At 40.9% G+C, this 25,462-nt stretch overlaps 1 protein-coding gene across 6 annotated transcripts in view; it reads right to left on the reverse strand.

Moving 5' to 3' along the window:
• The window catches only part of LYST (lysosomal trafficking regulator), a 188,617-nt gene that overhangs the window by 22,481 nt on the left and 140,674 nt on the right, over positions 1-25,462 (reverse strand). For all 6 annotated transcript variants that reach the window (XM_047703371.1, XM_047703368.1, XM_047703372.1 and 3 more), the window contains 8 exons: positions 23,977-24,129; positions 20,373-20,617; positions 16,299-16,365; positions 14,585-14,741; positions 11,541-11,681; positions 8,263-8,480; positions 2,791-3,021; positions 739-928 (listed from right to left, as the gene is read on the reverse strand). In XM_047703371.1, coding sequence (XP_047559327.1) covers positions 739-928; positions 2,791-3,021; positions 8,263-8,480; positions 11,541-11,681; positions 14,585-14,741; positions 16,299-16,365; positions 20,373-20,617; positions 23,977-24,129 — 1,402 coding nt within the window. The remainder of the gene's footprint in view (positions 1-738; positions 929-2,790; positions 3,022-8,262; positions 8,481-11,540; positions 11,682-14,584; positions 14,742-16,298; positions 16,366-20,372; positions 20,618-23,976; positions 24,130-25,462) is intronic.

The raw sequence follows: 25,462 nt of genomic DNA on the forward strand, positions 1-25,462 counted from the left end.
GTGGGAGGCTACACGGACCCCCAAGGAGCATGGTGCGTCAAAAATCATGTTAAACCCAAACAGTGTGACTGTCAGGAGGCATCTAGTCCACACGCTGGCTTCTAGGCACATCTGCACATGCCTGATACGAACAGTCGAGCGTCATCACTGATTTGAGTGCCCAAGCCCAAGCCTAGGAAGTAGGGAGAATTCTTTCCCATTGAACGAAATGGTTAATTACATTTACCATAAAGTAAGTACAGCACTTTCCCATGTGTTGCTGTTAGCGAGTCAGTGTACTGAGGGTGAGAAAAGGATTGCTTTCCAGGCATACCTATTTTTAAAACCTGTTTTCAAGGATAGCATGACTTCCTTGTTTTGTTTTGTTCTGTTTGTTTTAATCTCCTGACTATACCTTCTGAGGTACGAGCTTTGCTAAATAACTCTGCCTATTCTGCGATTCAAGAGTCTCAAAAGGTACATTTCTCTAAGACTGATACTCTTTTAATCTTGTGAGTCTAACCATTTATTCTTGTCTCTGACTCTTCCTCTCTCATTCCAAACGGCGCTACATTTAATCTTCCCCCTTTTCCCCATGTGGTGTGTTTAATTCCTACTTTGCACTAAATAGCCACAAATTTGAACGATTTTTCACCATGGACTCAACACTTGCAAATAAAATAGTGGCCCGGAGGAGCTGAAAACATCAAATCCCATGAGAAATATACCTAGAGTGATTCTCATTATGTTTTCTTTTACCTTGTTCTTTGCTGTACGTCATCAGAAGACAGAAATTTTGGGACAAACCACAGATGGCTCTGGTGGGCAGAGCCTGGAGGGAACCAAATCTTTCTCCATGGGGCTGGCTGAAGCAGACCACAGGTACGGGAGCACTTGGAGAGCCTACATACTCCCCCCACTTCAAGCCTTTTATCCAGGACAAAGGACTCTAAAACAGAGGAAAATAAAAAGTATGATTTTTTTAAAAAAATGTAGTAAATTTAGAGTGACTTCTAATTTGAATTCTAAACAAAGAGTAAGCAGCCTGATTATAAGCCCTTCGTAAGCAAACGTTATTTTATATATAATTTTTGACTTCCCCCATACTTAGCATATAGAAGTATATGCTCCTTGTTGCTAGACACAGTGATGAAAATACAGACAAAACCCTGGTCCTCACCCAGTTGCCTTCCAGCTGGGAGGAGGGGCAGACCAGAGATAAACAGACACAGGCTCAGCGGGGGCTGAAAGCTCTAGCAAGAGGGAGGGAGAGGACTGAGAGCACAGGACCTGCTATCTTAGATTCGGGGTCAGGGAACAGAGGAGAGGATATCTGAGCAGATACCTGAAGGAAATGAGACAGCAAAATGGGGCTCATCTGGGGACAGGCCATCCTAGGTGGAGGAAACAGTCGACACAAAGGTTCTGAGGTGGAAATGAGGCCAGTCAGTACCAGGGTCCCACTGTGAGCGGACACACGGCTTTGATCTTTACACGTACCAGCTGTGAAGTTAGTTAGCGCTAAGTGTAGTGTAGATTAAATGGCACTTATTACTTTTTAGGGATGTGCTATTAAATTATTTTGGCACGAAAAAAGAATAGAATAAAGTCAACTACGAAACACAACATTGGTGATCTGGTTTGGGCAAAATAACATTATACTGAGATCGATCTATCTATCTATCACATCATACTGGTGTTTGAAATTTGAATTTTACTGGTTCTATCGCTCTGGTTTGTGTTTAACATGCAAATTTGACACATGTGAGCTCTGAACATAAAGGATTTACATGTCTTCTGTGTTCTACATTTACCGTATTTAAGTAACATTATTTTAAGAAACAACTGTCAAGATAAGGTCTGTGAAAGCCATTTTCTCTTAAAATGGGTCACAGTTTCCTGCAGTCGGGAATGTGTTGCTTTATTTCTCCACGAAGGTTCTTCCCAACCTCTCTCCCATGCCTTTCCATTTTCTGCTATTCCTCTTCCACAAAACTTTACATTTTACAATTCATCCTTTGCTGCTTTTATGATGAAGAATTTAGCTGAGGGTTAGAATTCATTTTACTTTAATGGTTTGCCTGCTTTGTTTTTGTATTTAAAGTAAAAACTAAGCCTACTTTCCAGTTTAAGAGGCAATACTTTTCACTGTTACTATGGGGGGGGGGGGCGTCCAAAGACATACGTAAGGTTCTCCCTTCACTGTAGGCCACAACACCCACACTTCTGGTGAGTACTTTTGGTGGAAGGTGGCCAAAGGCCTGCCATGCACGTGTGTACAGCCATACCCACACTCGGACCACTCTCCAGTCCCGGACGCCTTCTCTCCTCCGGTGGGCAGGTTCCTGTTAGGCCACTGCTCCGACAGGCTTTCCCTGCTACTAGCCCCCCCGGAGGCTGGCCATCTGACTTGAGCTCCCCAGAGCCCTCCTCTCAGGGACAGGGACAGCCTTTACCACACACAGGACACTGCCGCTCACAGCGCATCTGCATTCGCTGGCTGCAGTGTACCCTGCTGGCCGGGACCCTTCTGTCCACTAGAGCCTTGGAGGGGGCCTGACAACTGCGGGGTTGAGTCAACTTCTGCTGAATTCTATTGAAATTCAAAACCATGAGAGACTGTGGACTCTGAGAAACACACTGAGGGTTCTGGAGGAGAGGTTGGGTAGGGGTAGGGTGAGTCTGGTGGTGGGTATTACGGAGGGCACGGATTGCATGGAGCACAGGGCGTGGTGCATAAACAATGAATTCTGGAACACTAAAAAGAAATAAAATAAAATGGGGGAAAAGAAAGAAATTCAAATGACATACCGGATAGGTGATTTCTTTCACCTGTTCTCGGGTTTCCCTGAAAGCAAACTGCACTAGTAACCCCACAGCGGCAGGAAGCTCTCCTTCAAGGTTGAGCTTGGATCCAGGCCTGCTGGCGTGCGCCGACTGGAACAACTGGCGAGGGGTCTGGCCGTAGGTTTTTATCATGGTTTCCAGCGCTCGCCTCTGAACGGGATCTTCAACTGCGGAGACATCCATTCCAAAATATGTCTGCAGGGTGAGAGAGTAGAAGAGAACAAGAGGTTTGTCAAAATCAAGGTTGGCAATGACACCAAAGGGGAAACAACAACTTGTCTTATTCTCTAGATAGTAATTTACTCCCCTCTATTTCAAATGGAAATAGTTTTTATTTTTATTTTTATTTTTTTTTTTTTTGTCAGAGAGAGAGGGAGAGAGAGCGAGCACAGGCAGACAGAATGGCAGGCAGAGGCAGAGGGAGAAGCAGGCTCCTGCTGAGCAAGGAGCCCGATGCGGGACTCGATCCCAGGACGCTGGGATCATGACCTGAGCCGAAGGCAGCTGCTTAACCAACTGAGCCACCCAGGCGTCCCTGGAAATAGTTTTTAAATGTTTTGATCAGTTAGCAACAGAAACTAAATAATGTTTCATATGTCAATTATACCTCAATAAAAAAATGAGGTTTTTTCTTTGGTGTTTTCTTTCAATGAAGACAGATGAAAAAAAAAGCAAGATTTTCACTTGAGTTGATCCAAAATAACAAGCAGATTAGCAAGTGGGTGTATTTTTTCCTGTAGTTGCCTGTCCGATATTGGTCAGAAAACCAGAGTGAAGGGGTTTGTCAAAATCATTTCAGGTGGTCAACAAAATTGAACAAGGCAATTTCAGCTTATGGCAACACAGAAGCAGAAGGAAAGTAGATGACCCTGCCCCGCCCTGATTTTCTCAATTTGTACAAATGAGGACTAGAAGTTCAAAGCCATTTGTATCTGGCCTTTAATTATGTGATAGCCAAATACTCTTTTGTTCTTGGACATTAATGTGCTCAAAGAAAGATTTGGATTACTCTTCTCTCAAGACACAACAGCTGATTTCAGAGGATGATTTTCTGTGCTAACTCATGTCAGGGCCAAGGGCAGGCTGCCCAAAGATGGACCACTTTGGCCTATTGATTTTATTTTATTTTAAAGATTATTTATTAGAGAGTGCGTGCACGAGAGAGAGAGAGAGAGAGAGAGAGAGAGAGAGAGAGCGAGCGCACATGCAGGGTTAAGCAGATAGAGGGACAATGAGAATCCTAAGCAGGCTCCATGTAGAGCCTGACATAGGGCTCCATCTCACGACCCTGGGACCATGACCTGATCCAAAATAAAGAGTCAGATGCTTAACCAACTGAGCCACTCAGGCACCCCAAGCATATCAATTGTTTTAAATAAGTTACTTAGGAGACAGCTTGTATATGGAGACCCAGACCCTCCTCCGTTCCCCTGAAAGCAGGAAATAAATTTTCCATGTGAAAGTTTCGGTATCCTCCCCATAGCAGGAGGTAAAGAGCTATCCTTATGACCAGAGATGGGAAATTTAGAGTGGAAAAGACTGTATAAACAACACTTGCAACTTTTCATTAATTTGCTGTCCCAGCCCCAATTCTGTTTAGAGATCCTTACTAACTGAAGCTCTGTCTAAAGTTAAGTTTTCTTTGTACTATCAATTCCTCACAGATTCATCGTCTCTCTGTCTAAAAAGTGTAAAAACTGTCTGCCTTGGTCATTTCTTGAGGTCTTGATTTCATTATTGACCCTCTGCACATAACTGAACTCCAGTTTTTGTTGTTGTTGTTGTTGTTTTCTATTAATCTGTCTTATGTGAATTTAACTCTTAGGCCAGCTGGGAGATCTTGAAGGGTAGAGAAAGAATTTCTCATTCCCTTCACTCACACACACCATGTTGGAGATGTCCATGAATATCAACTATTGAGGCACCTCTATAGACATTAGTAAGGAGCCTAGATTTTTGAGGTCTCTTTCTCTCTTTTTCCTGGGCAGAAGAGTTAGGGGTTTGAACACTAGTATCACTGAGACCCAAGCAGTTTTTCTGATTTCCATTCTGTAAGCTCAAGACCAACGCAGGTCAGCCTTATGCATCCTCAGAGAGGATTATCTGAATCTTGATTTCCTGTCTCTGTTTGCTTTGGAGGTTTTCACATGAGCCGCTAAAACGGACTAGAAGGTTGGAGGGGAAAAGGCTGGGATGTGCTGCAAATCCCTTCAGCCTCCCTCACCCCATCTTGGTGACGCTGCCAGCGGAGGAGGCCGGAGGACAAGACAGCTTCACCTCCCTGGCAGGAGATGGAAGACTGGATAAGAAACAAAGTCAAAGAATTCCATTTTGACCAAGACGCTGTAGGGAGAGTGCTGTCCTTTGTGAACCACCTTCTTAGGACATGAAGCTGAAGAGAAAGGTGTGTGTGGGAGGGTGGTCAGGGCGATAATCAGACTGGAAGAGGAGTAAAGATTCAGGACTTGACATGGTCCTTTTTTGCCTTCCTCAGTGTTAGAATAAAAAAAAAAAAAGACCGTGTAAAACGCTAAGTTATGGAAAAAGTCATCTGCTTAAAGTGATTACAGGAAAAAGGCAAAAATGAAGTTAAGATACGATGTTGGTAGGTAGTTCAAGAGAGTACTATTTAGGTTCTAACAAAAACAGGGGGTGACTCTGAAAAAGTGTGGTGAAAATTGCAAGCTCTTTAAGGTAAAGAGCGCTATTACACTCTCCCTCCTCATGTTATCATCCCCTGGGGTGAGATGGAGAGCAATGTGTGTCTCCTTTCTGACTTCCTCAGAGAGAGTCAGGAGCTGGGTATAGATCTGTCATGTCCTGGGAGTATCCACTTGTACAATGCAGCTTTTAGCATTTCATCAGGCATAGCCAATTTCATTACATAACTAGACATAACCTTTCTGTAAATGCCAAAATAAAATCTCAAAGATTCCTTGGAAGTTAAGTAATCTCCAACACTACTCTCCTTGCCACCCCCACCCCCTCGATTGCCACCACAAGGGATCAAATACTTGTTAGAAATGCTTATGTAAGCATGGTCATTCTCAACGGCTGCTTGACTTGGTACACTAAAAAATTCAAATGAAGATTGGAATAATCCTCCAGCCAGAGCTTTAAAAAGTATATTTGAAAATAGTGTTTCTCTACATTCTATGGTATCAGTTTCTATGTGAACCTTATATATGAATGATGAATTATGATCAAAAGGCATTTCTACGTTCCTTAAAAAGATTAAAGTTTCTTATATGTGGTTCTATGGCGCACATTATCCTGTATGGATTTCCTTCCTTATTTAGGAGGTTAGTATTATTGTTCACTTTTACAGATAGGTACATTTAGGTACAGAGAGGTTAAGCTATTTGCCCGAGGTCACACAGCTAGTGGCAGGGTCACAGGGTGAGGGCTTGAACTCAATTCTGAATTCAGAGACTGTGTAGGTAGTCACTGCACTTTCCTTCCCTCCATGAATTGTTATCAAATTCCTAGAACAATGGCATAAACTCTATGCTTTTTTAAGTTCTAAAGTCCCAAAGAAACAGTGACAAAAATGGTAAAATGACAATTATGTGGTATATTTCAGCATCCAGATAACTTTTAATGTGAATTTTACATAAGAATAATTGAAAAGATATGCTAGGATCATAGGCGCAGAGTATAATGAGGTTAATGTCAAAATTCCTAGTTGGTTTTAAAGTTACATTTTAGATCAAATATGAAGGAAGGCCAAAAATTATACCTGAAGCCTTGCTTTACTTTATACTACTCTTATGCAGAGAATTATGATTCACCCATGAAACTGTATTATTCCCCTTTTCCAAAGCACTTTGCCATAACACTTCTTTTATCAGAGTCATCAGTAAATTTGTCTTACTCTGTCTCCTAGACCTTAAGTCTCTTAAGGAATTGAATTTTCTGCTATTTTAGAGGTATTTAAAATAATTACTAAGCAAAATGGACTAAAGAGATTTTTATTTTAAAACTGCTATTCAGGAATGGGTCTCTGGCATAAATTAGGTACAGAGTACATTCTCTGGGTTCATGTGTGCATTTTTGCAGCATTTGTCACAAACGCTTGATGAACCTACTCAGAGAACTATAGCTAGAGGGGAAGTCCAAGATCCACCCTGCCCTACCTCCTAATTACAAAGCTGGAGGAGCCGAGAGGCTGAACATCGTATGCAGGGAAGTAATAGCTCCTGAGCTGGACTCACAGTCTTGGAGTAGCCACTAGGCAACACCAGGCTATAGCTTTTTATAATTTGCCTTTTTGCCCCTCATTCCTTGAGGAATTTCCTTCTGGAGGCCTCATCTGGATCCCACTACCATATCTAGTAGGCACAACCACCCCAACTTTCCCTTCTCGCCCCGCTGTCCCCAACTGAATCTTACTCACCTTCACAACACGAGAACCTACCAGATGAAGCGTTTCCTCAATAGAGTTCATTCTTTTTTTTTTTTTTTTAAGATTTTATTTATTCATTTGACAGAGAGAGACAACAGCGAGAGAGGGAACACAAGCAGGGGAAGTGGGAGAGGGAGAAGCAGGCTCCTGGGATCATGACCTGAGCCAAAGGCAGATGCTTAAGGACTGAGCCACCCAGGTGCCCCAGATTTCTTTCTTTCTTTCTTTTTTTCTTTCTTTCTTTTTTTTTTTTTTTTAAAGATAGCCTATCTAACAACATCAAGAAGTACATGTGAAAGTGTAACAATTCTAAGAATTTACATTGTGCCAAAAAGAGTTAAGGTGGTGGGCCCGAACTGCTTTCCTTGGAAGGCCCTGCTTGCATGGTTGGCCCTTGGCTGGTATATGGCAATGTGGATTTCAGGAGAGTTCCCACCATTTCCTAACTGGGTAAGAGTGGCTTACTGTGTCTAAACTGTTTGTACAAACAGTGTGGCTTATACTGAAGGCCTTTTCTCCTTCTGGAGGCCTGGGATTTCAGTACATGTAAGAGAGAGAGTGTTTCCACAACCACCCTTAGTAAAAACCCTGGGCTCTGAGTCCCTAATGAGCTGCCTGGCTTGACCACATCATACATGTTGCTGGAGGAAATAAGTGTTCTTTGTGATTTACTGGGAGAAGACTCTTGGAAACTTGTGCCTAGGGTCCTCCAGCTTTGTCCTATACATCTTTTCCTTTTGATGATTTTGCATTGGACCCATCACTGTCATAAACCTTCTGTAAGTACGACTATTTGCCGAGTCTTCAAGTCCTCATTCAGCCTGGGGATATTCTTGAGGAACCCCCAGTGAACAGCATCTTAGTTATTTTCAAAGAGGTGAAATACAAAGCCTGGAAAGTCTTGGACAGCAATTTAAGCTGTTGCTAATTCTCTTTGATAACTTGGGTATTTTAAAGAAATAGCCCCACAGCTAACCTTTTATTCCAGTTTTGCCTTATATAAATGCATATTTTTTAAAAGAGTCACTTACAGCAGGATGAAAAACGTTGATGGCTTGAACAGAAGCCTTCCCTTTTTGCTTATACCCGAATACCAAGTCAATCCACTGACAGATGTTCTGGGACACGTAGTCAGACTCTAGAGCCTGTCGATGAATGAGGATAAAAAGACGAGGATCGTTACGTGCCCAAGGAGGGAGGTTGACGTGATTAACCCGTTCACCGTTCTGACGCACACCAAAATCAAAACCTAAAAGAGAAGATTAATATTAATGCTTATCTCCCCAAAGCACACCTCATTTGGCCCAATGAGCAGGTCTTAAGAGTTCCCCAAAACAGATATTATGTGCTATAACCAGGGAAAGCAGAGGCAAAGAGGAGAGTGACATCATTGTTCATCTACTTACCTACCTACTGACAGAAGTACATGGGTTAATGCTATCCTCATTAAATTTGAGATCTTTCAACTTTATCATTCTACCACTTTATATCATATTGAAAAAACAGCAGAAAATCACTGCTATTTAATTTCAATATTATCAGAACTTCAAATGTAGTAAGTACTTAAATATCTATTCTATTCAATTATAAACTCGATTACAAAATCAAACTAAGGTGTTAACATCACAATAAATTTAAGGCTATATTTAGTAAATATTAGCATTCTGTAGCTTAAATAAATCCAATTAATGCAAAGTATACACATCCTAAATGAACTATTAACTTTATGGTAAGTCAAGAGGTCTGTCCTAACATCATTTCCACTAAGCACTCCAATGGACAACAAACTTATCCCAACACATTGAATGAGAGGGTTCTTTTGTGATCTAAATAAGCTGTTCTCTAATTGTTTCATTTGTCTGCTAGTGTAAACAAAAATCTCAGAAGTGTTTGTTTAAAAAAAAACAAAACTGTCCTAAAAGAAATGTTACAGAGATGTTTTTGTGCTACCTTTTATGGGTAGAAAATGTGAACAGCATAACAGAATAAAAATTAAAAAGGCTTTCTTAAAAGCAGATTACACTCCATACAAAATTAAGTTGCTGTCTGCCTCCTTCTAGATCTTGTGAAAACAGTTAAAGGATATTTGCTAATTCTGGAAGTATTCTGAAATGATATCATGTGAAATATAAAGCAAGGGCTTATGTAAATGAACATGGAGTGAGGGTGGGGGTCATCTCCAGAAGCTCAGCTCATCCTACAGGCAGCTGCAGAGTGATTTAAGACGGACTGGCCCAGAACCCCCAGAGCTCTCTGCAAGCAGCAGGGATCTACTGATGTAACAACAGTGAGTGAGACTTCTAAGCTGAGCTGGGGAGGGGCTGAGCAGCAGGGGGTCTGCATAAACTCAAATCATTCTCAACTGTCAAATGCTCTGTGGGCACATCACGGGTGGGCACTCTTCACACATAGCAGATGACTAGGGGACTAATCAAAGGCTTAATGGAATGCTGATAGCAAATGACACGATGTACATGATAGCAAACAGTGTTTTCCAAAAATAGCTGTAACAACCCTTGCTGTGCTGCATGCTTTTCCGGAATCTCACTACTCCCCCATCAAGTAGCACAGTTTATGCTCCTTCCTTTTGAATGTGGGCAAGGCTCTTGTGACCAGAACGCAGCAAGTGTGCCACTCTGTGACCTCCAAGGCGAGGTTCGTAGAGGCCGTGCAGCTTCTACCCATTTCTCTCTTGGGACACTCGCCTTTGGAAGCCCCAGTTGCCGAGTAGAATGTCCAAGGCCTCCATGCCACGAGGAAACCCAAACTGGTCCACATGGAGAGAGACCACACGGAAAATCACGGACACTACATGAGAGAGATGCCTGCCAGCCCCCAGCTGCTCTGATCCCGACTGGTCCAGCTCCAGCTAATCTGAATGCACACCCTGAGCCCAAACCACTGAAGGCTCGGGGCGGAGCTGCTCCTGAATTTCTGACCTGCGAAACCTGTAATGATAATCAATTTCTTGTTGCTTTGAGGCACTAAGTGTTGGAGGTATTTGTTATGCAGCCAGAGATAACGGAAACATACATAGAAGAAACCATGGACAGAGAAAACAAGCATAGACTGAAATGAGTCCCAAGCCGAAAGCCACCAGGTAGGTACTCCAAAGTGTGGGTGCCGACAGCCCATTAAGGCGGTTCTCATCTGGGCAACACTATGAACCATGCTCCGGGTAATGAGCCACATGGATTTATTAACGGTTCTCCAAACAGCTCCAGAGAGGCCAGTTAGCATAGAATAAAATTCTAAAGGAATTTTCCCAACACTAACTTCTCTAAAGATATAGTTATCAATTGCATATATTCCTAAAGGTCACATAAGAAATAAAATTAAGTAAGGTAGAAAAATGACCCACAAACATCTCTCAAAGGGATACCTGATCTTCTACTAAAAAATAGGTAAGGTTGGGGGTGCCTGGGTGGCTCAGTGGGTTAAAGCCTCTGCCTTCGGCTCAGGTCATGATCCCAAGGTCCTGGGATCTGGCCCCACATCGGGCTCCCAGCTCAGCAGGGACCCTGCTTCCTCCTCTCTCTCTCTTCCTGCCTCTGTGCCTACTTGTGATCCCTGTCTATCAAATAAATAAATAAAATCTTTGGGGTGCCTGGGTGGCTCAGTGGGTTAAGCCGCTGCCTTCGGCTCAGGTCATGATCCCAGGTCCTGGGTTCGAGCCCCACATCGGGCTTTCTGCTCAGCAGGGAGCCTGCTTCCTCCTCTCTCTCTGCCTGCCTCTCTGCCTACTTGTGATTTCTCTCTGTCAAATAAATAAATAAAATCTTAAAAAAAAAAATTAAAAAATAAATAAAATCTTTAAAAAAAAAATAGGTAAGGTTGGCCCAGATTGTTGGTCATTGGCATCACAGAAACTGGATTTTATCCTCTACTATCCCTTTTTGGTATTAGAAGATTCTGGCTAGGGTGTTTTATTTCTAAGTTGGTCACTCTGCATAAAGTCATTGAGATTTTGGTTAACTTACATGGTGCTTCAATAAATTCATGACTTATTTTTTTATTGAGCATATGGTAACCTTTGCAATCAGGAAAAAAAGCATTTCTGTAATAAAACTAAAGTACATTTTACAGATACCTTTAATAGGTAAAAGTTACCAATTTTCCACACATATTTGGTCCTATAAAATAGTTACAATCTTCATGCTCGTTTGGAAATAAAATGATACACTTGATAAATAAAGGTATTTCTCTTATTGGGGGACTCAAATTATAGGACTTAAAAAAGCTATTCTTATTTTTAGAAAAGTATAAAATAAGTACAGAATTATAAATTAGAAATGATGTATTGCTATACCTTCACGGTTGACTAAGAACTCTGGAAGATAAAAAAACTCTGGGATCAGTTCTTTGACATCAGTCATGGATTCAAAAGATGAAAGGCGCCAAGTTGTATTTGTAGAATGAAAAGTTCTGTCTGGAATGTCAAAACTTTGATCTATAAAGAAAGACAAACAATGCAATTAAGACACAAAGACCTTATTCTGTTTAAAGCTTGTTATAGTTTATTTCTGCTACTTTGAAAAGATTAAAATGACGTTCGTTTTGTTTTTCAGTTTTAAAGAGGTTTTTCATGTTCTTGAAAATAAGTATTTCTATACATTATTTGAGACCATATTATAGTATTGTTAATCTGTATTATGTTTTCCTGGTACATAGAAATGGGTGAATTTATATCACTTTTTTGTTTAATTAACTACTATCTGTCTACCTAAGCAGAATTGAAGTCCCATAACAGCAGGGACCTTGGGTATAACCCACAATGAGCACATCCTAGGTACCTGATAATGACTTATTTATTGAATGAATAATAAAGAAGGAAAATTGAAGTTCAAGTGGGTAAAACAGTTTTTTCCTCATCAGAAAGCAAAATTATTCCTTCACCTTTAAAAATTAAGACTACTTTTTCTTTTTTTGGCGGGGGGAGCACTGCTTTTTAGATGTAACTGAACTAAAGAATGAAGTACAATTTCCTATAAATGAAAAAACTAAACACAGTCACTCCTCTGTTAAGTTTTTCTGCTGTAGACTAATAATTAAGAACTGAGTTTTGACCGGTCTCTCTCCTGTCAACAGTTAGCAGAACATGAAATGGTATCCAGAGGCCAGCTCCTGAGAACACCAGCTGTATATATTGTACTATCAAAAACTCCTTTGAAGTTGCTGAAATTTTGTACTTATCTTTTCATTTAGAGACTGTCACAGACTAATCTCAGCACCAAGCAAGGCACAATTTTAAAAAGATAGGCTAAATTTCTTCCCAGGTCTGCGCTTCCCTGTCCAGCAACATTTTCTATTATTTTCATTACTTTCTCATCTGTTTTGCGGAGTCAGGTAGCTCAGAGGAAAAGTCCAATCTAAACGGCATCTAGAAAAAGCAATTCTGTAAGGCTACGGCAGATTCATAGCATCTAGACTAGAGACTAAGGAACTGTGGCATGAAAGCAGCACACTGAGGGTCTGTTCAAACTGTCACGTTCTGCATTGTTTCTTAACTTAAAAAGAACACCTATTCTACAAATTCCTACAATCTAGAATGTGCATGTACTAAACGAGGGGTTCTGAAGCTAGCATTTCTGTCCCCAAGCGACATTTAGCAATGCCTAGAGATATTTTTGGTTCTCACAGTGGAACCGGTGGGGGAATGCCACCAGCATCAACTGGGTAGAAGCCAGGCCTGCTGCAAGAACAGCCTGGAGCGCACAGGACAGTCTTCACAACAAAGAGGATGCGCCTCAGAAGGACGACAGGGCCAAGATGAGAAGCCCAGGACCAGGCCCCGAGTCTAGACATAAATTTAAAAGCCAACGTAGATCACTTCTAGCTAATCAGATGAAGCTGACAGGGACTGCAGTAGCCTCTGGTTGTTTTTTTTTTTTTTTTTAAGTCATGCATAAATACAGCATGAAGAAAACTAGCATAATAGCAATATATATTTAAAAATTAAGAAATTTTAGTTGATTGGGAGTTTTATATTAATAGATTCTTGGGCTACATGAAAAAAGTGGAGGGCAGTAAGAGTCCTGTTACACACTGCAGCAGTCCCAAACCACATGTGAGGTACTCTTTTTTATTCTGAGTGCCACTTTTTAATAAGGGCATTTGCAAACCAGAACATGTCTAGAAGAATGATCAGAACAGTGACAGGTTTGGAAACCAGAACAAACAAGGATGGCTTACGCGCTGGTTTTTAAAACTCTTCAGTAAGTACAGAACGGTCTTATTTATGTTTTGGATTCCTTGCAGCAGCTGGGATACGACCCTGCATATAGGAGTCTCTCAACCTGATGTCAAATTAACTAAGGATAATTAGCTTGGGGATAAACAAGACTGAAAGGGAAAAAGGGGACAGGGCAAGAGTCTTCAAATATTTGAACAGCTGTCATGTGGAACATTCGTTCTGTGTATTTACACAAGGACAAACAGAAGAAAGCCCCTTCTATAGACCAAGCAGAGACAAAGCAAAATTCATTCCTCCAAGAGATGGTATGTGAGTAAAAGTATATAAAGAAGTTCAACAAGGTTGAGTAAATGAATGGATAATGACCCCACAAAGGATTCTGAGTGCCATGAAGAAAAACTACAGAGCTCATACCACAGTCCTCATTAGAAATTGGTAGGAGAGAATGTCCCCATTTGCACACAAGTCAGTAAATTCACCTCCAAGTAATCTTCCAGCCTGCCAGCTGCCACTTAAAACACTGAGGTAGAAGATATTATCATTCTTCTCTTTTTTTTGAGAGACACAGAGAGGCTGAGCAGGGAGGAGAGGCGGAGCGAGAGGGAGAGAGAGAATCTTAAGACGGCTCCACGTTGGGGGCTTGATCTCATGACGCTGAGATCATGACTCGAGCTGAAATCAAGAGCTGGACACTCAACTGAATGAGACACCCAGGTGCCCCAGAGGCAGAAGTTAACTAGACAGTTCCTACGGTGACGGTGGAAGTGTGGCTCTCCTATTAACTACTTACAATAAATGACAGTAACATATTCCCTCTAGAAATTAACTATTAAATTGAACATCTTTAAAAAGTAAATTGCATACATTTGATAAGGATAAAGTTTGTGAATTACACAGGATGTGAATTACATCCTAATTTTTAAAAAGTGAATTGCATTTTTATAAACATACATGTCTAATCTGCAGCAAAAACTCAACATATTAGCAAGATAATCTGGTTCACTACAAATTTTTGGAAAGAATTTTATTGAAGGAATAAGTAGAATCATTTTTCCTGTGGTTTGGTTAGTCTCAATACAGTCTCAGGAAGTATGTCAAGTTTTTTTTTTCCCCCTAATGACCCAGTAAGATATTTTAGGTAGTTATAAAATAATTCTTACCTTGATAGGCTAAAAACATTTTTGTGAATGGAGGCATCCTGACCAGGAAGTGAAGCACGGTGCCGCTGTTGGAATAGTGGGAGCCGTAGTGGTAGGGCTGCACGGGGGGCATGGGGTCATCCTCTCGGGCCCCTTTGCGGTACTCCTCCTCCAAGTACTGAAGGGAATAGGCAATCAGACAGTGTTTGTGAGAGAGTGCTCCAGGTATCACCAGTTTTCTTTCCATCTTCTCTACTAATCCCCCCTTTAAAAAAATCATTATTTTATTTTTTTTTATTTTGAGAGAGAAAGAGCACAAGTGGGGGTGTGGGGTGGGGTGCAGAGAGAAAGAGAAAATCCCAAGCAGGCTCCACACTTAGCACAGAACCCAACACAGGGCTCGATCTCATGATCCTGAGCATCATGACCTGAGCCGAAATCAAGACCTGGATCATAACCATCTGAGCCACCCAGGTGCCCCTGTCCCATCCCTTTGACACCATTTTCTATGGCTTGCCCTGCCACCTGTGTTTGGACCTCAGCCACCTAAAGTGTCTCCTCCTCAGTGCCCCGCTGAGGCCTGGCTCCTCGAAAAGCATGTCACGGTCTGCACCTTTACTCTCTCATTCTGTCACAGGAAACTCACCTGCTCTGCACCCTGTCTCCCAGCACTCTGGCTCCCAACGTAGCCTGTCACGTGTAAGTTGATCAAGCGCTCGATAAAGGAGAGCTGCTACTGTCACTAAACATCTGCATTTTAAAAGTGAGTCTCAAGATACAATGCTATGTTCTTTAGAGAAACTCTCTAGCATGGAAAGGCAATAGCAGTGGAAAAACTGTACCACGTTACTAAGGTTCTTAGGTATTAAGGTAACATTTTATGACTGTTTTGCAATGTAGTTTCACTGAGATAAGAACGAATACAGTGATTTCTCACGACTCCTATCTTCCCATCATGACGTAGGAAGCTCAACCAAATATTTAATATCTGTCACTCATCTCCCATAGCTTCTGTCTGGCTCTGATAACAAAGTCAGGGAATAGTGAATTTCTGGAGTCACTTCTCCTTGATTCCACTTTCAACTGCAGAAGAATCAAGAAGTGACCGTTATAAGACACTTGGGGAGATCTTTCTGGAACTGTGCTACAAAACAATGTGAATGTAAGAAGACTGCTTCAGCTGCTCTTACCTTGATACTGCTGTGAAGAATGCAGCATGTGGCTAATGAGTTTTTAAAAAAATTTCCAACAGAATTCCATTAATGTTAATTTCTCAAAAATAGATAAATTATACTTTTAAACTTCAAAATCTGGTAAATTTCTGCTAATAAACTAATGCATAATTTGCTGAATATGAATAATAAGGAATTACGGTACATTACAGACTGATATTGTTCTATAAATAACACGAGGGGATACAAATAGCAGGATCCTGAAAATCTGTGATCTTTTTTAAAGGAATGTACTTATTTATATATGGATGTAACAATGGACTATTAGCTTCTAATTTATGCCACAACAAGCGTATTTCTTTTTCTGGGCAGTGTTTTCAGAGAACTGAGATAGACAACAATACCTAAAATCATATAATGATTTCCAGTTGTTTGTCACTCAAGCACAAGAAGGTAAAAAACAGAAAAGTCAATATTATAAATTTTAAATTAGGTAAAACACAAGTCTGTAGAACAAAACTTGAGTTCTCATGTATCAAAATATGAGGAAAAACGAAGCCCACCTTGTAGGTGTCCACGTAACGATCTTCTTTTTCTTTATACTGCACGGCTATGGGCTTAGAGAGATTTCTACAAACGAAGAGAGGACGGAAAAAGATGAAGTCTTTCGATACTGTCAAGCTTAAGCTGCCTACATGCCTGCATCCGTAAGTAAGCCTGTGATCAGCAAACGCTTGGCCCTTAGTTTAGTGGTTACACATGTTGCTTTGCAACGTAACAGCCATCATTCAAGATTATGACTGAATCAACTGGTAGATGGTGGGATTTTCCTAAACAGATCCATACCCACTCAGGAGTTCCTGGCTTACGAGTAACCTAGACAAAAAGGGCTGCTGGGGCCCCTGCTCTCTTTGCTTCCTCCATTTCCTCCAGAATCAGAACCGATGCTGTCCAGGGCACCTGATTCCTGCTGAGCCCTGACATGCCTGTCCCCACTTTCCAGACCTACACCCATCCGGCGGTAAAGACGGAAGGACAGTTTGGATGGGAAGCAGGACCATGAAGAGATGTTATAGAATTATCAGGTTACGTACTGAAAATTAATGAAATGACACTTAAAAACAAATTTTTTTTTAAATTTTAAGTGGACCCCAGGTCCAACGTGGGGCTTGAACTCATGACCCTGAGAGTAAGAGTCACACACTCTACGGACTGAGTCAGCCAGGCACCCCAAAATGACACAAATTTAAAAATGACCAAGTGGAGACTAGGCGTGTGTGTAGTGAAATCCATGTTTTATTATCTGACTCACAGACAGGGAGTGACATCCTCGTCTGCACAGTAGAGCTGTGTCTGTGCTGGTGTTCACGCTGTCGGGCGCTAGAGAACACTGGGATGAATCCTCACTTTTCCCAGCCACAGAGGCAAGCAGCCTCCCTGTGTAAGCACTTGGAAGAGCAAGAGGAAAAGATCCGCTGAGGCCGAAGCCTCCCGGGCTGAGGGGCCACCCGGGCTAGCGTCGGGGGGCAGCCATCTGGAGTTCCAACCTCTGGCTGTAACTAGATCAACCTGTAACTAGATCAACATCAAGACTTGCCCAAAGCTCAGTGGATCAAACCAGGTCTGCTGAGGCAGATAGTCATATGCCTGTATCCTAGGGATACTGAAATTGGTGATAGTAAGCACTAATTTGGTTTTTGAGACCTTTCTATAATCTTAAAAAATTCATTAAAAAGTAAAAACAGTTTTACAGAATAGATACAAATTCACATCTCAAAATAGGAGAAATCATGTTTAAGATCCAGGTATGCGTTTTTTTTCTAAACAGTGTAAATAGGTTTTTTTGAACACAAATAATACTGTTGTGGTTAAAAAATCAGAAATTACTGATGAGCAGACAGAATAACCCCCAAGTCAGCTAAAATGCCATTATTCACAGGTAAAACATTTTGGTATATACCTTTCCAGTTGTTTTTCTGGTTATCTGCATATGTATGTTCATGTTTAAAAATAAAAATAACAGCCTTCCCTACCTACACTAAATATTTCTTAAATTCCATTTTTAATGGCTGTGGTGTAAAACAGTTTACTCAAACCTGGTGCTGGGCATTGAGGTTGTTTCTAAATTTTAGCCACTTAAAAAAAAATGATGTAAGGACTATCCATCCATATGGCCAAATTTTTGCACGCAATGCCAGGCACCATTATCAGCAATGAACCAGACAGAGTTCTTGCCCTCATGAAACTTACTTCCAGTGGGAACCTTTCTGGTAAAGTATATATTCTTAAGTATTCCTAAAAAAAAAAGTCCAAGAAGTTAAATTGCTAAAGCAGAGTATACACATTTGAAGAGTTCTTTGGCGATATATTGTCAAATGCCTTCCAGAAAGACTGGATCTATTTATGCCAGTAGTGCAAAAATGTCTAAATGTCCATCAGCAGCGGATAAAAATGTCTGGAAATAACACGCCACTTGCTGTTTTTTAAATTGACAAACATACTAAGCTGCATCTGATTTCTTGAAAACTGTCTTAAGCTAGGACTACTTCTCAGTAGTTAAAATATTCTAAAATATATATATTCTAATATACCAAGTAGAATATTTGGAGTCAATTTTTCTTTAAATAACCTAAGAGAACTTAAAAAAAAATTAAATAACCAGAATATTTCCTCATCAACTAGGGCTATGTGGTTACTCTAAAAGGCAATTCATTCAAGAAAGGCAGGATAAATGCTTAATTCTTTTGCTTTAATTGGCAAATGTCAAAGGTATGAAACTGGTGCCCTAGTTATATCCAGTGGTGGCTAGTAAGTTTGTTTCTGGGGCCTTTAAAAAGCATCATTATTAACCTAAGAGTTTTTTTTAATGTGTTTTAATCAATTGTAGTCATTATTTTTCCTAATGCTCCGACTGTCCTATCTTTGGCGGTGTTAGCAACTTCAAGTTGGCTCTTGAGTCCTTTGTTATTTTTCTTTTTGGTTGTGTTAAAAAAAATACACAATACAAAATTAATAATCATAACACTCCTCAAATAAACAGTTCAATAGTGTTGACCATATTTACATTGTTGCATGAAACGTCTAAAACTTTTTCATCTTGCAAAACTCTACCCCCACTAAACAACTCCCCATTTCCCGCTCCCCTGTGCAACCTCGTCCCCTAGCAACCACCATTCCCCTCTCTGCCTCTGAGTCTAATGACCCCAGATAACTCACATAAGTGGAATGTCACAGTAGCTGTCTGTTTTGCGGCTAGAGTAGTTCATTTAGCACAATGTTCCCAAGGTTCATCCATGTTATAGTGTATGACAGGACTTCCCTCCTTTTTAAGGAGGAATGATGTTCCATTGCATGTATGTACCACAAATTCCCCATCCATCCATCCACAGATAGACATGGGCTGCCTCCCCCAGCTGGCTGTTGTGAGCAATGTTGCAACGAACACAGGTATGTAAATATGGCCTCCACGTCCTTCCGACAAGACTGTTTCCTTGCTTTTTTTTCTTTTTTTTTTCTTTTTTTGTAAAGATTTTATTTACTTGACAGATAGAGATCTCAGGTAGGCCGAGAGGCAGGCAGAGAGAAAGAGAGGAGGAAGCAGGCTTCCTGCTGAGCAGAGAGCCCGATGCAGGACTTGATCCCAGGACCTTGGGACCATGACCTGAGCTGAATCAGAGGCTTTAACCCACTGAGCCACCCAGGCACCCCAGTTTCCTTGCTTTCTGATACAACAAATACCCCAGGCTCATCTTGTATGTTTTCTTCTAAAAAATTTTAGAAGAAATGAGAGAATAGGAAACCACCATTTTGTGACCCCTAGTGAAATAAATAACCGACTTAAGAGATAGTCATCAATGACAGAAACAAATTCAGGGTAAGCCTGATACCATGGATCAATGTGAGCATCATTAGAGTGGACGCCACGTGTCTCCTGAGTTGGTCAATATGTTGGTCAATATGAAGCTCACACCCCCTACAAAGGACACCTGCCCAAAAAGGCTGACCCTCGGTCTAAGCGAGACTGCAGAACTAGTTTCCAGTCTCTAGGAAATACAGAGGCTGAAGGAAGAAGGTAAATACTAACATGGGAATGGGGGATAGCCTACAAAATAACTGACCTGTTCTTCAACAAGTCAACGTTAGGAAAAAAAGAAGAGGAAAATGCACACCAACAAACAAGGGCTTGTTCTAGATGTGTCTTCAGAGACAGAGCGACCAAAGGTGATACTGGGCCTGATATAAGCCAGTCAACTATAAAAAGACATCTTTCATATAATTGGAGGACACTGGAAAATGGGCTGAGTATTAGATAATACCATGAAATTATTGTTAATTTTCTTAGATATGATAGTGTCACTGTAACATAAGAAAATGTTCGATATTTTCTTAAGAGATGTGTGCTGAAGAACACAGGAATAACATAACAAAATGTCTGTGATTTGTCTTAAAAAGAAAAAAAGAGATGACAGACACAAGCTTGGCAGAAATATTCATAACTGTCGAGTTGAGGTTATGGACAGAAGGGGTTCACTGTATATTCCTTCTAGATTGGTGCACGGTTGAAAATCCTGATAGGTCTTTAACGAAATAAAGACAGCATATGGACAAAGCCAACAAGTGACACCGTTTTCAGTTACCTGTATACTGAAGGATCATTGAGGTCAAGGGTCTCACTGACATAGTCAGCGAGTATGAACGGGAACACTGGATACTGCATGAGATCATTGAAGGATCGGCCGGCGTGTTTGTTTAAGTGAGTCAAATACTCAAAGTTAGTGATTTGTCCAGTATACCATAAATTTGTCAGAGCATTGATGTTGCCATATTCCAGGAGATTAGGGAGGTTATTTGTTAGTATACTGTGGTACACGTCATCACGAACCTGCAAAGGAAGGAAAGAAAAAAAAAAAAAAAACAGATTTTCTTTTAGGCTACTGATACTTTTCTCCAAAGTCTCCGTATTTTAGGTACATTAGTAACTTCAAGGCCACCAAGAAAATTCTTGTTGCCCAAATAACATCCACTGTTGGTGAACTGAGATTCAACTCCGGGGCTTCCTCCGAAGCCTGGACTCTTAAACGTTATGTTGTGTTGCCAGAGAAATCAGCTAATAAGAAGGTAAGAAAACGTCTGTATAGAAAAGTCACTTATATATAGATCCTGAAAAAAAATAAAGGATAAAGAAGAATCTTCATCTAAATAAATGCAACATGGTATTTAGAAAGAGCATGGTCGTCTTAATTAGACAGACATAGCCTTGTTTCTACAGTTACCACATCTATAATATGAGAATAATAATATTTATTTCATGAATATGAAATAAAATATCCTATGTAAAATACGATATTTGATTTTCACTACTGACTGAAAAGCAATAAATTTTTGTGTTTGTTTGTTTGGTTTTTTTAGAGAGTCACAAAACTTGTCACAGAAAAAGGTAATCTGATTTTTTCTAAAGTCATTAAATGATGATTGGTAATAAATGGGAAAAAACAGACAAGCCAGGACTTTACTAAAAACAAATTTGAGGGGCGCCTGGGTGGCTCAGTGGGTTAAGCCTCTGCCTTCGGCTCAGGTCATGATCCCAAAGTCCTGGGATCAAGTCCCGCATCGGGCTCTCTGCTCAGCGGGGAGCCTGCTTCCTCCTCTCTCTCTCTCTCACTCTGTCTACTTGTGATCTCTCTCTGTCAAATAAATAAATAAAAATCTTTTAAAAAAAAATTAAAAAAAAAAAAAAACAAATTTGAAATATCTATCCTAAATGTGTATGGACTTAAGGCATAGGAATGAGAGCCACACTCGCGGATAACCAGAGATGGGACTAAAAGTAAATGAGGAAATGGAGCTATGGCTATGGAACAGGCAAGATCACAGGGGGTTTAAAAATCTACACCGCAAACTTGTTCCACAACAATGTGAATATATTTAACACATAAAAATGGCTAAAATGAGGGCACCTGGGTGGCTCAGTTGGGTAAGCATGGGCCTTTAGCTCAGGTCATGATCTCAGAGTCCTGGGATCAAGACCCCCATTGGGTTCCTTGCTTAATGGGGAGCCTGCTTCTCCCTCTGCTTCCCTCCACTCCCTCCACTCGTGCTCACTCACTCTCTCTAATAAATAAATAAAATCTTTTTTAAAATGGCCATCTTCTTTTGTGTATTTTTTTTTAACGACGATTAAAAAAAAAATGAATCGGTTCAAGAAAAAAAAAAACCTAAACCTATAGTTTAAATCTGAAGACTGCCACCTTCTAAAGCTAAGGCTGATAGTTTATGACAGACCGCATACCAAACCACACAAGAAAAAGGAAGCTATTTGACAAATACTGATCAGGCACATTCAAACTGTTGAAGCTATAGCACTTAACAAAACAAACTGTTTACATTTTATTGGAGAGACAATGTTGGATGTTATTAAGTCCTATCGAGGAAAACAGAACAAAGGGAAGGAGACTTGGGGATAGGAGTAAGAGAGGGGTTGCTATTTTATTAAGAGTAGTCAGGAAGGTCTGAGAAGGAGACATTTGATCAAGGAACGTGAAAAAGTGAGCAAGTGAGTCACATGAATTTCAAAAAGGAAAAACATTCCAGGCAGTATTCTGGAGCAGGATCAGTAAGTGCAAAGGCCCTGAGGCATTAGTGTGCCTGGTCAAGGAAAAAAAAGTCACCATGGATGGATAGAGCAGGGGATACAATGATAGAAAAGAAGGTCAGTGAGATAACAAGATGCCAGATCATTCAGTGCTTCATTCAGCTATTATAAGGACCGTGGCATTAACCAAGTGAGACAGGAAGTGACTGGCGGGTTGTGAGTAGAGGATGACATGATCAACATGCTCCCCTGAAAGAAGGGGGAGCAATGGAAGCAGGGAGGACAGTTAGGAGGCTACTGTAATGATGTAGGCAGGAGATGATGCTGGCTTAGACCAGGAGGGTAGTAGTGTACATAGTCAGATTGTGGACCTATCTTGAGGGAGAGTCAGCAGGACTGATGGAGAGCAGGTAAGGCATGAAAGAGTAAGAGGAGTCTAGGGGAATCCCAAAATTTCTAGCCTGGGCAATCAGAGAGATTCGAGTTGCTAATTTTTGAAACGGGGAAAACGGCAACAAGATTTTGAGGAGGTAGATTAGAGATTTGGTTTTGTGCTTGTTCAATATGAGATGCCAATTTGACTTTCAAGTGGAGATGCCCAGGAGGGAGTTAAGTATTTGAGTGTGGCATTCCCAGGAGGGGTTTGGGTAGTGACACAAATTTGTAAGTTGTTACAATACAGGTAGTATTTAAAGTTTGAAGAGTGGATGAGAAGAGAATAGGTCTGCGGAGTGAACCCAGAGGCATTCCAAGCAGCATCTTCGAGGAAGACTGAGAAGGAATGCCCTGACGGCAGGAGGAGAGCCAGTGAAAAGTGATGACCCAGAAACCTAGTGGAGAAGATTAATTTTTTTCTTAAAGATTTTATTTATTTCTTATTTGAGAGAGCGTGGCAGAGGGAGACGGAAAGGAAGAGGCACTAGCAGACTCCCTGATGAGCATGGAGCCCAGTGCCGGGCTTGATCTCATGACGCTGATCATGATCATGACCTGAGCCGAAACCAAGAGTTGGAAGGTCAACTGCTCCATAGACTGCACCACCCAGGTGCCCTGGGAAGGTTATTAATATTATCATCCTTTTTAAAAAAGAGAAAATAATCACTGGTGTCAAATGCTGCTGATAGGCCAAATAAAATGAGGACCGAGAAATGTGACCATAGGGTTTAGACATGGAGGTCACTGAGAACCCCAACCAGAGTTTTAGGTAAAGTGGTGAGAAGAAAACCAGCCAGGAGCGTTTCAAAAGAGAATGGAAGCAGTGAGCACACATCACTTCTCCTTTCTATAAAGGACGGCAAACAAACTGAAGCTGAAGGGATGTGGTGGGGGTTCAGAAAGGGTTTGTAAACAATGGAATCTGCTCTCAAGTTTAAATTGCTCTTTTGAGGTCAATTATGCATTCACTTACTTTTTACAGATACAGTCACTCTGGAGAATCTGAATTTAACACAGTTTTGAAGGACAAAAATCATTCTAATATAGCCAAGGTTCACTTTAATTAGGACTAAGAAGAGCAATTTTTACTTGATGACAGAAACAGTGAATCAAAGTTTAAATAAGTTAAACCCTGATAAAATCAGTTTGAGTACAGTTACACTGGACCCATGGTAACTTCAAAAATATGTATCTATTAATAAAGCCAAATTTACCTTGGTGTTATCAAATGCTAACAGGAGTGTTCTACCATTTGTTAAAAAGATCTCTACAGCGTTGTCTCTCAACTGCCACCAACGCTTGTGGACTTCTTTAATTTCTTCATACGTCCAGGAGAAGGACGCTGGTTCCAATTCTCCCTGAAGGCTCTAAGACAAAAGAAATAAATGAAAGTGTTTGCTTCATAGGAAATATAAATAATCATTTTAATCTTAGATTTTTTAAAACATCAAAATGAAATAAGACATCTTCCTTTTGTGGCAATATGGCAGATAAGATTCCCTGACCTGCCCCACCCCCTTACTACAAAACACTTCAAAATGCTGGATGAAATTTAAGGAATTTAAAAAAAGACTTTATTTGTATTTTTTAAGAGACTTTATTTTTTAGAGCAGTTTTAGGTTTGCAGGAAACCGAGCAGATAGCGTAGAAAGTTCCCATGTATTCCCTGCCCGCACTCACAATTGCCCTATGATTAATGTCTCCCATCAGTGTGAGTAGTGTGGTGCCTTTGTAATAATTGTTGAGCCACCACTGAATACATTATTCTTGACTAAAGGCCATAATTTACACTAGGGTTCACTATTGGCGTGACGCAGTTGTCGGTTTTGACTAATGTCTCCAGGGAAACGTGTCCACCACCACTGCCTCCCACAGAATTCCCTCGTGCTCCACCTCCTCCTTCCCTCCTGCCCCGAGGACCCCTGATCTTTTTACTATCGCCATGGTTTTCCCTTCCCAGAATGTCATATGGTTAGACTCATACAATATGTAGCCGTTCTAGACTGACTGAGTTTAAAGCTGAGCTGGCAAGAAATTAAGGGAAAATGAACCCCAGGAAGCAAAAATAACAAGAAATGTGAAAAGCATGCTGAGGTCACAGACTAAGTGATCAGGTCGACAACCACTGGAAGAAAGAAGATGAGGCACTGGGTTCTCTGGATCAAAGTATCAGATGAAATTACTTCAGAAAGGGACATGTTCCTGTTGTAGATAAACACACGAGCCCATCAATAGAGAAAGAAGCAGTAGCTTTTCTCTCTTGGCCTGGGGTTGGGGTGGAGAGTGGACAACAAGTTCTCCCTGAGAACTCGAAACTGTGGGCCTGCCCTCACATGGATTGGGTTAAAATTGACCTATCTCTGCATGCCTGGGAGCTCGCCAGCTCTGACGCACAGTTCACATGCCTCTGCATCTCCCAGGAAAGGCAAAGCAGCCTCTGCCAATCAGCCCCACCGAATGTAAGCTCACAGATCGTCGCCCACCAGATGGCTATGTTCCTCTCCTATGTGGTCAACAGAAGGAAGGAAGAGATACAATGACCACCAAAAGGCTGGATCTTCCTGACAGCATTAATCCCAGCCTCCCTCAACAAATCCCCACATTCTTTTCTTTCTTTCTTTTTTCTTTTTCTTTTATTTTTTTTTAAGATTTTATTTATTTGTCAGAGAGAGAGAGAGAGAGAGAGAGCACAAGCAAGAG

Source organism: Lutra lutra, chromosome 14, assembly GCF_902655055.1.
Source record: "Lutra lutra chromosome 14, mLutLut1.2, whole genome shotgun sequence".
Lineage (NCBI taxonomy): Eukaryota > Metazoa > Chordata > Mammalia > Carnivora > Mustelidae > Lutra > Lutra lutra.